This window comes from Populus trichocarpa, chromosome 12 (assembly GCF_000002775.5).
Source record: "Populus trichocarpa isolate Nisqually-1 chromosome 12, P.trichocarpa_v4.1, whole genome shotgun sequence".
Taxonomy (NCBI): domain Eukaryota; kingdom Viridiplantae; phylum Streptophyta; class Magnoliopsida; order Malpighiales; family Salicaceae; genus Populus; species Populus trichocarpa.
The window spans coordinates 1,415,658-1,430,068 of NC_037296.2; the positions used below are offsets into that span (position 1 = coordinate 1,415,658).

At 33.0% G+C, this 14,411-nt stretch overlaps 3 protein-coding genes across 4 annotated transcripts in view; 1 reads left to right on the forward strand and 2 right to left on the reverse strand.

Annotated features, from left to right (window-relative positions):
- LOC18110681 (UPF0481 protein At3g47200) overlaps nt 1-7,660 on the reverse strand; it is a 55,769-nt gene extending 48,109 nt beyond the window's left edge. Inside the window, exons 1-2 of one of the 2 annotated variants that reach the window (XM_052445715.1) lie at nt 7,590-7,660; nt 7,027-7,171 (exon numbers count right to left, since the gene is read on the reverse strand). The gene's annotated coding sequence lies outside the window, so the exon portion shown is untranslated. The remainder of the gene's footprint in view (nt 1-7,026; nt 7,172-7,589) is intronic. The other variant, XM_052445714.1, reaches the window with a different exon arrangement.
- The window catches only part of LOC7489840 (uncharacterized), a 54,047-nt gene that overhangs the window by 11,321 nt on the left and 28,315 nt on the right, over nt 1-14,411 (forward strand). The gene's annotated exons all lie outside the window — the stretch shown is intronic.
- On the reverse strand, nt 4,778-6,541 carry LOC18110686 (uncharacterized). Its single transcript, XM_052445716.1, has one exon. The coding sequence runs from the start codon at nt 6,534-6,536 to the stop codon at nt 4,956-4,958; it is 1,581 nt and encodes a 526-aa protein (XP_052301676.1). The 5' UTR covers nt 6,537-6,541; the 3' UTR covers nt 4,778-4,955.

Below are 14,411 nucleotides of genomic sequence, written 5' to 3' on the forward strand. Positions count from 1 at the left end.
AAAGACATATCCATTGACAAAATATCCATTATAGCACTTGACTTTTCTTTCAGGGCCCAGACATAGTAAAGACAGTGAAATAGCAGCACTACCTCCCATTTGATAAACCTAGCTTGTAAATTAAATACAACAATAATCAATAAACGAATATTATGTAACATTGACTACAATTAATTACATTGCAAGAGATAATGAGTTTGTGCTAGGACTTACATGTGTTCTAAACCATGTGGCAAATTGTTCATCTTGTACTTGAAAGATCTGGGATTCGGTCAGCTGTGAGTTATTGGACAGTAAGTATCGTCGATGTTGCCTGCAAGGTTGTTCCAAAGTATATGAGTGTATGGTATCACAAAACATAAATAGTACACTCTTGACAAAGTTTAAGTCGAACATCTACTTACTTAATAAAAGGTCTCAGCTCATCACAGTTAAATAGGACATAATTGTGTGCTTGTCTGAACTCTATTTCAGACAAATATCTTCCCCTCACGGCATTTTTAGGTGTGGGTCATCCAGGATTGGAGAATATTGACAAGTTCCCACTTGAATGCACTTCATCACCATCATCATGCCGTGGAACACGGTTTATCCTCGTTCTCAAATGAGGTTCGAAATAGCATGAGATAAATGTTGAGATCTCCTCAACAATATACGCCTCACATATTGACGCCTCAACATGCGCCTTGTTCTTAACCTTTTTTTAAGATTGAACAAGTACATGCATATATATATATATATATATATATAAAATTATCAATTAAAAACATTAAAATAAAAACATTTAATTATAAATGTCATAGCAACTGTAATATCTAACCTCTCGAATGGATACATCCATCTGTACTGGACCGGTCCTCCAACTTTTACCTTAAACGGTAAATGTACGGGTAGATGCTCCATTGAGTCAAAAAATGATGGAGGGAATATCATCTCAAGTTTGCATATTGTCTCGACGATATTCTTTTCAAGCCTCTCAATGTGATCAACATTCAACTTGCTGGAGCATATATCTCTGAAGAAATGACTAATCTCCGTTAGTCCTATATCCCCTTTGGCAACAAATCACGAAAAGCTAATGGGATGAGTGTTTGCATAAACACATGGCAGTCATGACTCTTCATTCCATATAATCTGCATTCCTCCGTATTAACCAGCCTTGATATGTTCGAGGCATGTCCATCGGGAAAACGCAGACTCTTAAGCCATTTGTAGACTAGTAGTTGTGCGTTTTTCTCTAGCACGAAGCTTGCTCTTGGTTTTGCGACCCGTGACCCATCACAAACCAACTCCATATTTTTACGGTTACAGAACAGCGCTACATCCAATCTAGCCTTGATGTTGTCCTTTGTCTTCCCCTTCACATCCATGACGGTGTTGAAAATGTTCTCAAACACGTTCTTTTCAATGTGCATGACGTCAAGGTTATGGCGGAGAAGATTGGTCTTCCAATAAGGAAGCTCCCAAAATATACTTCGCTTCACCCAATTATGGGTCAAACCAAAACCAGGAAACTTCTGCTTACCTGATTGGAGACCAAACACAATTTCACCGTACTCTAACACAACATCAAACAATTCTTCACCGGAAAGACGCGGGGGTGCAACATCATTTTCAACCCTGCCAACAAAGAAATCCTTTCTGTTCTTTCTGTACCTGTGGTTATGTGGCAAGAAACGACGGTGACAGTAAAAAAAAGAAGCTTTATCCTCGTTTGTTAGCGTGAATGCCTTGTTGTTCTCCATACAATATGGACATGCTAGCTTTCCATGCGTGCTCCAACCAGAAACCATTCCATAAGCTGGGAAATCATTGATAGTCCACATCAAAGCCGCTCTCATAACAAAATTTTATTTCCTCGAGATGTCATAAGTCAAAGCTCCAGAGGACCACAACTGCGTCAACTCATCAATCAACGGACGAAGACAAACATCTATATTCCGCCCCGGACTGCTCGGACCTGGTATGACCATAGATAAAAACATGAACTCCGGCCTCATACACATCCCCGGTGGCAAGTTATAAACCGTCAGTATGACCGGCCAACAAGAATAAGGAGCAGCAAATGACCCGAATGGATTGAATCCGTCTGTACACAACCCAAGACGCACGTTCCTTGATTCAGCTGAAAAGGGAGGATGCATACTGTTAAAGTGTTTCTAGGCTTCACCGTCAGAAGGATGAACCATCACTCCATCAACCGCATGGTGTGATTGGTGCCATGTCATGTGCTCAGCAGTCCTTGGTGACATGAATAACCTCTGCAGTCTAGGTGTGATTGGGAAGTATCTAAGTTTTTTATATGCCACGAGAGTCTTCCCTCTACCAGTTCTGGGTTTGTAACGGGAATGCCCGCACGTCATGCACTCGGTCATCTCGGCATTTTCAAGGTAGTATAACATGCAGAAGTTAGGTCATATATCAATTTTCTGGTATCCTAAACCGAGGGGTTTCATCATGGACTTGGCAGCATAGAAGTTCTCTTTCAGCCTGTTCCCTTCAGGTAAAATGCTTCTCGCCCATTCAATAATCTTGTCATAACCGGCCTCACTCAACCCGTGATCTGACTTGATGGTGAACACCTGTGCTACGGCTGATAATTTACTGTGGTTCGTGCAGCCATCCCATAATGGTTCGTCAGAATCTCTCAACAGATCAAAAAACCTTGCTGCATTTGCATTAGGTTCTTCTTCTACGATTGGACATCCCCTGACATTATCTTCACTCATTCTCATTGCATCCATAACCATATTCCTGTAAGGATTACTGTTCTCATTTCCAACTTCATGCATGTTACTAGCACTAGAAGTTGACCCAACCACCTGTTCTTCCATGCTCTCATCAGGAACAAATAGTTCTCCGTGAGCATACCAACACAGGTAATCTTCCATGAACCCTTTGGTTAGAAAATGCATCGTTACAACATCTTGATGCAGAAACTTTAAATTTTTACACTTCCTGCATGGACACCTAATACCGCCATCAGTAAAATTCCTCGGAATAGATGTTGCAAAATTAATAAAACCCTGGACACCGTTACAATAATCCATCCTCTGCAATCCTTGGGGTGAGTTCCGATACATCCATGAACGATCATCCATGACTTCTATTGAACCTCTATAAAACATAACAAAAATATTGGTTTTCCCCGACATTATCCAACAAGCTAAAACAACACTTATGTTAAATATTCATTATCAATTATCAACTATCAACGTTCATACATACAAATTTATACATATATAAATTTACAGAATTACTCACAACTTCGAAATATAATTGATAACAATTAAACAAGACACTTAAATAAGCTATTAATTATTTATTTCATCACAACGACACATTTAATTCGGTGTAATTCAAACAAAATTTCAACAATTTACAAACAAATAAAATTTGACAAAATCTAAAACAACCTATAACAACTACAGAATTATACATTCATACTACAAGTTTCTTTGACAAATAACAATTAAACAAGTACAAACGTTAACAAAATACATATACTAAAACAATAAAATTCACAATTAAATATTAAAACTAATTAAAAAGGATAGATTTACTTACAAAAAAATAATAAAATCTACAAGAAACGGATATTGTGACCACGTACAAGATATAAGAAACTTGAGTGCTCGTGTTGAGAATAGTGGAGAGTTTGGGATGGGTGTTTGACTGCAGTTTGGGAGGAGTTTGGGAGGGGAGAGGTGGGATGGGAAAGAAGAAGAAGGAGAAACAGAGGATGAGAGTGTCGGCAGATGGGTGCATATAATGGTTTTTTCCGACGGTATCACCGACAGAAGGAATCCGTCGGTGATACCGTCGGTGATGCCGTCGGTGACAGCGCCACGTCACTGTACGGCTATCACAGTTTGAATCCCTCGGTACTTTCCGTCGGTAAAATCCCCTGATGTCACCATGCCGTTGCGTATTTCCAGACGAAATGTATATTCCGTCGGTGAAGTCGACGGTATATACCGACGGAAATATTCCGTCGGAATATACCGACGGAATTACCGACGGAATATTTCCGTCGGTATATACCGACCGATTTGGAGACGGAATTATGTCTGTCGGTAATTATTACCGACGGAAATATTCCGTCGGTAATTCCTTTGCTTTTCTCCGGTTTTCTGGTAGTGTATGAGCCAATGTCTACTAGCATTGAATCTGTGCAAATTTCATCTAGTTCTTGATATAAAAGATGGATGTCTAAGTTTTACTAGCTTCTTGATAATTTCAAGAAGGCAATCTTCATATTAGTCCTATACATGTGAGGTTTTTTTTTTTCTTTTTCTGAATGATAATTTAGCATGGATATGACGTACTATATATAATCCTGGCAAAAGCACAAGCAGCAAAAAAACATTAATCTTTGGGACAAAACCAGGCTTCCATTTAACCATTGTGAATTCAGAATTTAAAGAGCTTCAAGTTTTTGGCCGCCAGCTGGTCCGTGGGACCCATAGTGATATGATGGCTTTATATCAAACCCTGGGCATGTATGAACGTTTAATGTTTGTATTATCTGTTTCGTGGTTGTTTGGAGTTGGCATGTTCTAGTCCGGCAACGAAAAGTGTTATTTGATGGAGATCCACCGACAAGGATCCTCATATATTCCGATGGTGATTCACACGCTTTGTGCAATGTTATCAGTTGCTCGTGTGCTTATCGTCCCTGCTTGTCTGTCCATCTAGGAGGATCTCAAACGCCACATAGGAATCCATCATCAGTATCTCATAATCAGTAGTTGATGGATGGATAGGTAGATAGATAGACACAAAAATACATAGACACACTAGATAACATTCCTTAAAGTTGATTACAACAAAGTACAATACTGATGATTATTCTTTCATATCTACAATCAAACAAGTGAAGTAAAAATTATTAGCTACAGAAAAGGAAAGGAGGAATGTTACAGACACTGAAGCAATTAATCAAACCTTGAGTACTAAAAAAAAGATCGAACAAAGCTGAACAAAGTGATGAACAGGACGATCAATGCAACAACGGTTCCAGTGCCTATCCAAACATTCCTGAAATACTCTCTTCTGAGGAAGGCCTTACTATTGTTACACGGGTTGTCATAGTAAGCATTTAAATCTTTGGCGAGCCTGTCATAACGCGAAGAGACTTCTACGATTCCTTGGCAAAGTTTGTTAATCAACTTAGCCACTTCATCACTTTCTCCAAGCCTATTAACAATAACTTCACTTTTAATGAGCAAATCTGCATCTTCTTCGGTATCCACAAGAAAATCCAAGAATTTAACATACTCGCAGATGAACGCTTCATTAGGATAATGACACTGCTCCAGCGCCATCAGGTTTCGAAAGAGACATTCAGTATGATCGTCCATCACAAGGGTTGGAAAATGTAACTCACCTTTCTTGATAGAATCAACTTCCTTCCATGATCTTATGTTATATTCAACTGGCTTCTTTGGCTTGAACTTCATTCCTGCTTGGTGCAGCCTAGTTGCTCTGTGAAGTTTTTTAATTGTTCTTGGGTCTTTTGGGTTTGGATCTTTGGTGTTTAGGTCTTTGGGAAGAAAAAAAGATCTTACCAGATCAGTGAAATGTAATGGTTTCTCAGGACTGGTTTTGTTCTTGTTCTTGTTGTAGTTCTTAAAGAACGTGCAAGTAAGTTCCCGGAAAGCTATACATGGACAACAGCAATCGGTTTCAGGTAGACAAGAACAACAGGTTTTATCGGTTTCAGGTAGACAAGAGCAACCGGTTTTAGGTGGACAAGAGTAACCGGTTATATTATATTTGGAGACAATACCATATAAAACTTGAAGAATACAGAACGGCAGCTGATTCTCGAGTAATATCAGGTCCCGTTGCACAGCAGATCTCAGCCAGGGTTTAGCTATTATATAATCGTACTTATATTTCTCCTGGTATTTCTCCTGGTATTTCTCTGTATCTTCTTTGCCTTGAGATTTTTTATCTTCCTTAAATTCTCTATTCTTCAAGAAGAGCTCAAAGATGAATACAGCATCCCATAGAATCATCTTCCAAAACACCTTTTGATCCTCGCAACGTTTAGAAGAATCATCTTCAGAACAATCGAGGATTTCAACTTCACGATCCTTTGGATCCTTGCGAAGTTCAAATGCAGCATCTTCATAACAATTGTGGATTTTAAATTCACAACCTTTTGGATCCTTGCAAAGTTCATATGCAGCATCTTCATAACAATTGCGGATTTTATCTACACGACCTTTAATGGTCTCCACAAGGTCCTCCAGAACCGGTTTCCGTTTTCCCACGGGCAGTCTGTTAAGGAATTGTTTGAAATATCTTCGCTTCAGTTCTTTCATAACTTGGTTTTCATTCTTTTGGTGAATTGGGCCTATACAAATCACCTGAGGGGTATAGGCATCTTTATTTACTTGACGAATGTCTACCGGGACATGGTAGATACACATCTCTTCCGGCAAGGTCGTTTGCATTCTATCTGGAAAGTCTTTCAAAAGCTCTTCAATATCAATTGAAGTGCTCGCTGAACCACTGCCACCGGCCATCTGTCTAATTCCACTGCTCAAATGACAATAAATGTCTGTCATTACACAAGGGAATCAATTTTTAAAAAAAAAAAAACCCTACTCCCTATTTTTAAGTATTTGAAGTTTGAACTCCTCAATAGAATCTTCCGGGTTGAAAACTTGCCCCCAACCTGACCCATCCTAATTATCGCTAGGAATTACTCCTAATTTTGTTTGATGTTCATTTTCCCCGATGCCTGTGTTATTCGGGACCCATTTATTTTGTCTCTTATTTGGTTTTCTTGGCTGGTTTGTTTTTTCTAGTGCATCGGCTAGCTTCAAGTCATTTTTTTTTCTTTTTTGAATAGCTAGCAAGCATCATTAAAGAAAAAAGAAATTAGACCATTTCATTGCCGGCTGGACTCCAGGGTAAAAATAATGTTAGTAAGACAAAAAAGATTTGAGCGGTTGATATCACACAAATCAGGAAGACTAACATATTGAATGATTTTAGTGACAGGACCCAAACCTTTGAGGGCACAACCGAAAGTAGAGGTAGAGCTATCCGGACTCTTCTTCAAATCCCCAACTGCAGAAAGTAAGGTCGTTACTTTCCCAGGCGAATAGCACAAGAGCAAGCTGTTTGTCCAGAATTAAGAGCTCTCAACAGGAACCTGTGCATATATGGCTCAATCAAGGAATATCCATGCATGTAGAAAACAAAAGGAAATACCGAGCAGAAAATAGAGCAAAAAATTCATTATTGTATGAATAATCCATGGTTTTCCAATCAAACGCAGTGATTTGAATTTTATCTGTATGGCAATGAGGTCATGATACTTAATTCCGAACCGGCCAAGTCATTTGGAGTTTAATCTTAACCCTGCTGCAACTCGAAAATTGTTCTTGTTTTTTCTAAGCATAGGTATGAGCTTATGCATACGGTATATAAACAAAGGAAGAAAAGGGATATTGGGCCATAAATGGGTGATTCAGTTAAAAGAATTAAAAGTTGAACTGACATCAAATAGATTGCAACATATTGAATGAAGACATTTTAGAAGGTGAAGAAGATAGAGAGGAGAAATAAACCTTGGAGGTCTTAGGGTGAAAGAAGACAGAGGAGAAATAAACCTTGGAGGTCTTTCTATAATGCCTTTTCCATAACATGCGTTGCTTCCACATATATATAATGCCGCTGCTAGCTCCTTGTTATCAAACACGTGGTTTGTTTTGATTTGAGTGTCTAGATCTAACTGTTCGAAGGTGTTTCAATAAGCCTATCAAGCTGATTCTTCAATTTAAAGATTTTTAGTTTATTACAATAAAATATATTAAATATTAAAATATTTTTTTTAAAAAAATAGAATTTATATAAATTTAGATCTATAAGTATATAAAATAATAACTCATAGTAAAATGATTTTAATATAAATATAAGAAAAAAAAATACTAGCATGCATACTAAATATATATTCAAACTTGCAATAAACATAAGATCAAAATTCTAATATGCATACTAATAACAAAAATAACAATGTTTAAATTAAAATAATTACAAAAAAATACTTACTTGTTGAGGCACTTTAAATGAATAAAACTTATGTTGTTGTCAAGGATAAATTCTTTATTTTTAAAACTTTATTGCTCCTTGCTGTGTAATTAAGATATTTGTAATATGCCTTTCAAGATTCTAACAACACAATCTTTATTTAGATGCACTTTCAAATCAAGATATTTGAACCAAAATAAAAAAACTCAATTATATCTCAATAAAGCTCTAGATTTGTTGGGAGGAGAAGAAAAACAGTACTAAAAATATGGTGAGAAAGAGTATATAAAAATCTAAAAAACATTGTTTAAACTCTTCATTCACCTCCTTTTTTATAGTGAATTTTGGAAGGTAAAAAAGTTAAATAATTAGTTCTCACTATTCAACCTTTGATTATCCACCATAAAACAAGAATTAAATTTGAATATAGTAGCCATAAATCTGAATTTTTTAAACTGAAAAAGTTGTTTAATTTGCTTGAAATGCTTTGGAAAATTCATGGGATGAATTGGACAAACAATAAGCTAGAAGAAATAATTAATTCTTTCATGGACTAGATCCAAGTCCAAATTTTAGCTGGCAAAATATAATTTTTTGTGATCCAAAATATTATTTTACAATAAACTCAAGTTTAGACCCACCCTGACAGACACGCGTGTTTAAGACTAAAACTCACTTTACGTACGTAGAACCTTTCTCTTCTAAAATCTTGAGTGCTTTTTAGGTCCAAATTTAATTTTTCAACTGCCCATTTTATAAATATCAGGAAAGTTTTGTTTTTTTTTCAATATAAAATAAAGTTCTTTAGAGGGTTTTGAATTTCACTAAAATATACCAACCAATGGTTTTTTTAGATCAATTTCTCATTCACCTATAATTTATTTAAATCATGTTATTGTTTTATATTAAATATTAATAACATATGTTGAAAATTGAATTTCAATAAAGTTTTAACCCAAACCTCATTTTTAATTTGATCTCAAATGTTCCTATTAAACATGTTATTTAAATAAATTTCTAATTACTGCTTCTTACTTATTTAGATTAGGGTGACTATATTTGTTTTTGAGATTAATATTTGAGATGCTTGTCAATGTTATTTTTTTATTCAATATATTTTAATATTAAGGGGAGTTTTATTTTATTTATTTAAAATTTATGAGGTGTTTGAGCTTGCTTAAGCATGTTTATTAAATTTTGTTTTTTGAAAACATGTTTTTATTCTTCCCATAAGAGAACGAAGTTAGGTTGTGTCAATTCTACCATTTTTACGCTATATTTGTTTTTGTGTTTTGAAAAAAATTAATTTTTTTAATTTTTTTTATTTTAAATTAATATTTTTTGGTGTTTTTAGATCATTTTAATGTGTTAATATCAAAAATAATTTTTAAAAATTAAAAAAATATTATTTTAATATATTTCTAAATATAAAATATTTTAAAAAATAATCATAATTATATTCTCAAATCTCACCTATTGAGTATTGAGTGCTGAGGTAGGGATTTTCAAGCACATTTAAGTTCAATAAAACAAAATAGACTGAAGCCCAATTCTATAATCCACCATCGTCCAAAATCCAATGTTGTTTATAAGTGGACTTTATGCCTTTCTAATATCTAAATAAAAAATCATTATTTTTAAGTTTGACAAGTTTTTGATCAAATATAAAAATTTAGATAACTTAATATGAAAGCTAACTTGATGTTTTTAAGTTAACAAACACACAGTAACTTACATTACGTAGGATATCTTAGAGTAATTTTTATCATATGTTTGATATAATTAGTCTTTTATCATAAATTCTCTGAGATGCTAGTATTACATATCCTAATTATTTTAAATACTAGAAAATAATTTTTTATATATATCTTTTTACTTTTTTAAATTCGCCCAAATATCTCATGCAATAAAGAATATTAATTAATTGTAACATCAATAAATCTGCGACAAACAATATCACATAATTGTAACGTCAATAAAACTAACAAGTTGCCAATGAATTTGTAGCTAAACTAACATATATCCTTGTCTTCCTTTCTACAGAAAGTCTTAGGTTCGTCTAGGTTCAACAATAAAAATAAATAAACAATTCTCTCTTTTTTGACGTTTTCTCTTTCCCTTACTCTTTTCTTCAATAATTTTCAAAATATGAATTTTTGAAATCTTATTATTTTACACAAATAAGTATATACTTCTTCCGTCCTAAAAAGATTGTATGGCATTCTATTTCTGTTTGTTCAAATATGATTATCTAGTCAAATGATTTAGTCATCCAATATGTGATCAAGTTTTGATTTAGGCGTACTTCTTCAAAGATTGTTGGATATAGTATTTCTGAAAAAACAATAATCAAGTTTTGATCATAAGAAATAACCCAAGGAACCAGCTGAACAGTAGGATCATCGGCCAAGTAGGCCAAGAATTTGCCAAGTTGAGTTTAGAGTTGGTTAAGAAGAATTTGGCGGACAATCTATCATATTGATAACATTTTATGTACGACTATTTTTATATATGAAAAAACAGCTAGTTAGTCGAAACTCCTGTAAACACCCATATTCTTATGCATTTTTGGGAGAAAAAAAATATAAGGGGAAGAATTGAAAAACACTTATATAAACATTACATCATTAGTGAGAGATTTTTAATGGTTGAAATAGTTTATCTTGTGCTATTTTATTTAGAATTGTTGATTTGCTCTTTGGATGAACAAAATCTTTTGGGTTTTTGATGAATCTAAATTTAATGAGCCTAAAAAACCCAAAAAACTAAAAAAATTAAGGTCTCAAGCAAGGTGTCTGGGTCCAATGTCATGGCCAAGGGAAATAGTTCAACCCTCATGAGCTCAAACTTGGGGAAGAGCTTAACGCCATGGACTCGACCTTGAGAAAAAGTTTTTTCAATGAGAGTTCCTCCAAAGAAAGTTGAGTTTCTCCGATGAGAGTTTTTTAAAAAGGAGTCTCTCTAATGAGAGTTCTGATATGAGAGTTCCTCCAATGAGATTTGTCAATTGAGAGTTCCTCTAGTGGGAGTTTCTTCAAAGGGAGTTGAGTTTCTCCAATGAGAGTTCCTCCAATAAGTTCGGCAATGAGAGTCCCTCCATTGAGTTTGGGAATGAGAATTCCTCCAATAGAAGTTCCTCCAATGAGTTTCTTCAATGAAAGTTCCTCATATGAAAGTTTCTCCCATAGGTTTCTTCTCTAGGCTCAGCTACATTTTGAATCTAGTAACTCTCCCTACACCCCTAGATATATACAAAATCTTTCAATAGCCTACTATATTTATTCCTAATTAATGCACATGTAAGAGGTATTTATTCATCGTTAAATGAAGTGACAATGTAAATAAATTTTCCATCGCTGTTTTCGTCGAAAATTACTAACAAAAATTTTTCATCATAATTTTCATCAGTAAACAACAACAAAATATTTTTCATATGTAATTCTTCTACTTTTTTCTAATTTTATATTAATGTATGATAAACTAGTTAATTCATAAAAAAAAAAAAGAATTCTTAAAAGGTATGACAATTCTTTTGTTTCATAAATTCTTCTCAATATACTTTTAAACTGAAATTCTTGAAGTAGCTTTCAAGACTTGTTGTAACATTTACATGGCAAGTAACACATATGTTATTTGCACAAACAATCAAGTCATTGACTTTAATTTGTATGTTGTCCATGCTAGGAGTATTGATATGACACAATATTAAGACAAACAAGGATTAATCATTTTTGCTTTTGGTATAATAAATAACTTGTAATTTGAAAATTAGATAGTGTTCATACATAACAATACATAATATATGCATTAACTTTAATGTTTTGGAAAAAAAATAAAAAATAAAACCTTAATAAATCAACTTTTTATTAATTAATGTATAAATTAAAAAATTATTAATTCATTTAAATAATATCTCAATTAACTAATAAATTTTCATGGTCCTAAAAGTATTAATTTATAGAGGTTTAGTTGTGCTTTCATTTTATATTCCAAGTCAACACAATATATCATATCAGTCCAAACACAACAAGAGATACAATCAGGAAAAAGCTATTTCATATAACCATATCCAATTCAATCGGTTGTTATTATAAACAATCCCCTCCTTATGTATACGTTGTAAGAAAAAATTGATTCAAGAATAAAAGATTTGATTAGTTTTAGTTGCTTATGAAACAACATAATTTTATTTTTTTGGTTTTAAAGAGGCTATTGTAAAATATGATACAAAGTCCATTGAAGAAGAATAAGAATAAAATATATGAAATTCGCTCCAAGTAGTTTGAGATTGATGGTAATTAGTTGATTCAAATCAATTCTAGGAAGATTATGAAGGATCTAAATGGGAAATTTTATGCATTTTTATGAACAATTCACCACAAAAATATTGCTTATGAGAATGAATGTTGCTGATATTTCACGTCGTCTAGATAGGCCAACTCGTGTATGAGTATTGTCTAATCTTATCTTTTAAAGTCTAATAGACCATATGATGAGACAATTGAACATCATCAAATAGCATCTGTCTATTTTTAGATAAGATAATTTAATTTATTTTTAAGTTAGAATTATTGAAGTAGCTTTCAAGACTTGTTATATAGTACTAACATATACATGGCAAGTAACGAGTACGTTTTTTGCACCGCATGTTATAAAAATTTATGATATGACTATATAAGCAATCAAGTCACTAATTTTAATTTGCATGCTAGCCATGCTAGAAGTATTGATATGACACAATATTAATACCAACAAGGAGTAATCATTTGCCTTTGGTACAATAAATAACTTGTAATTTGGAAATTAGATAGTGTTCATACATAACAATATATAATATAGGCATTAACTTCAATGTTTTGGAAAATAAATAAATAAATAATAACTTAATAAAAGATTTTTTTATTAATTAATGTATAAATTATTAATTTATTAATTTATCAATTAAATAATATCTCAATTAACTAACAAACTTTCATGGTCCTAAAAATATTCATTTATAGAGGTTTAGTTGTGCTTTCATTTTATATTCCAAGTCAACACAATATAGCATATCAGTTCAAACACAACATGAGATACAATCACAAAAACACTTTTTGAAACAACCATGTTCAAATCAATGGGTTGTTATTATAAACTACCCCCTCCTAATGTATACATTGTTAGAAAAAAATGATTCAAAAATAAAAAAATTGATTAGTTTTAGTTACTTGTGAAGCAACATAGTTTTATTTTGTTTTTGTTTAGGAGAGGCTATTGTAAAATATGATACAAAGTCCATTGAAGAATAAAAAGAATAAAATATATGAAATTTTCTCCAATTAGTTTGAGATTGATCTAATTAATTCAAATCAATTCTAGAAAGATTATAATGGATCTAAATTTGATTCATTTTTATGAACAAATTACCACAAAAACATTGTTTATGAGAATGAATAATGTTGACATTTCACATCGTCTAGATCAACTTGTTTATAAGTATTATGTAATCTTATCTTTTAAAGTCTAATGAACCACGTGATGAGACAATTGAATATCATTAATAAGTATATGTCCATTTTGAGATAAAATAATTTAATTAACTTTTAAGTTGCAGTTCTTGAAGTAGTTTTGAAGACTCCTTGTATAGTATTAACATTTACATAGCAAGTAACAAAAATGTTATTTGCACCACATGTATAAGAAATTATGACATGTAAGACTATTGGTTAGTACTTAAAAGTGCATTTTTATCAAGGTTTTATATCCTCATTTTGCACTTGAAGTATCAATAACTCCTTAACTAAAGCATGTTTTATAATAACAAGTTTGATACTATAAATGCAGGCCTATCACATAAATCAAAGGATTGATTGATGAGTTTAACTACTAAAATTGAGAAGACAAAGAGAGTGCAAGCTTAGAAAAGAGATGCTGGTTCAGTCAGGAATTTTATTGACTCTTGAGACGCTTCTTAGTAAATATTCTTATCAAAGTCTATTAGAATACTTCTTGAAATATTCAGGTTTACAAACTCTCGCATTGTTATCACTTGATTCTGCTCATATACTCATTTAACAAGTATTCTTAAACCTTTATTTGCACACACACACACACACACACACACTTTAACATATGATTGTGGGTTGCACATTGGATTATTACATTATTTATGTTCTTTTGTTAAAGGTAACAACTAAGGAAAATGGATAGTATATAATTTGCAAAAAAAAAAAAATGATAATTGATGATAAAAAAACATAGATAAGTTTGGTTTCCTAGCCTCCCTAACCTAAGCAATTAAGCCCGAAATGGTGTTTTAACACCTAATACCCTAAAGTCAACTGACTTGGGAGTTATTGACCCAAAGCTTGTTACATGGGTTA

Excerpts from the sequence above, each read along its gene's own strand:
- LOC18110686 (XM_052445716.1), bottom strand. The coding sequence starts at position 6,536 with ATGGCCGGTGGCAGTGGTTCAGCGAGCACTTCAATTGATATTGAAGAG.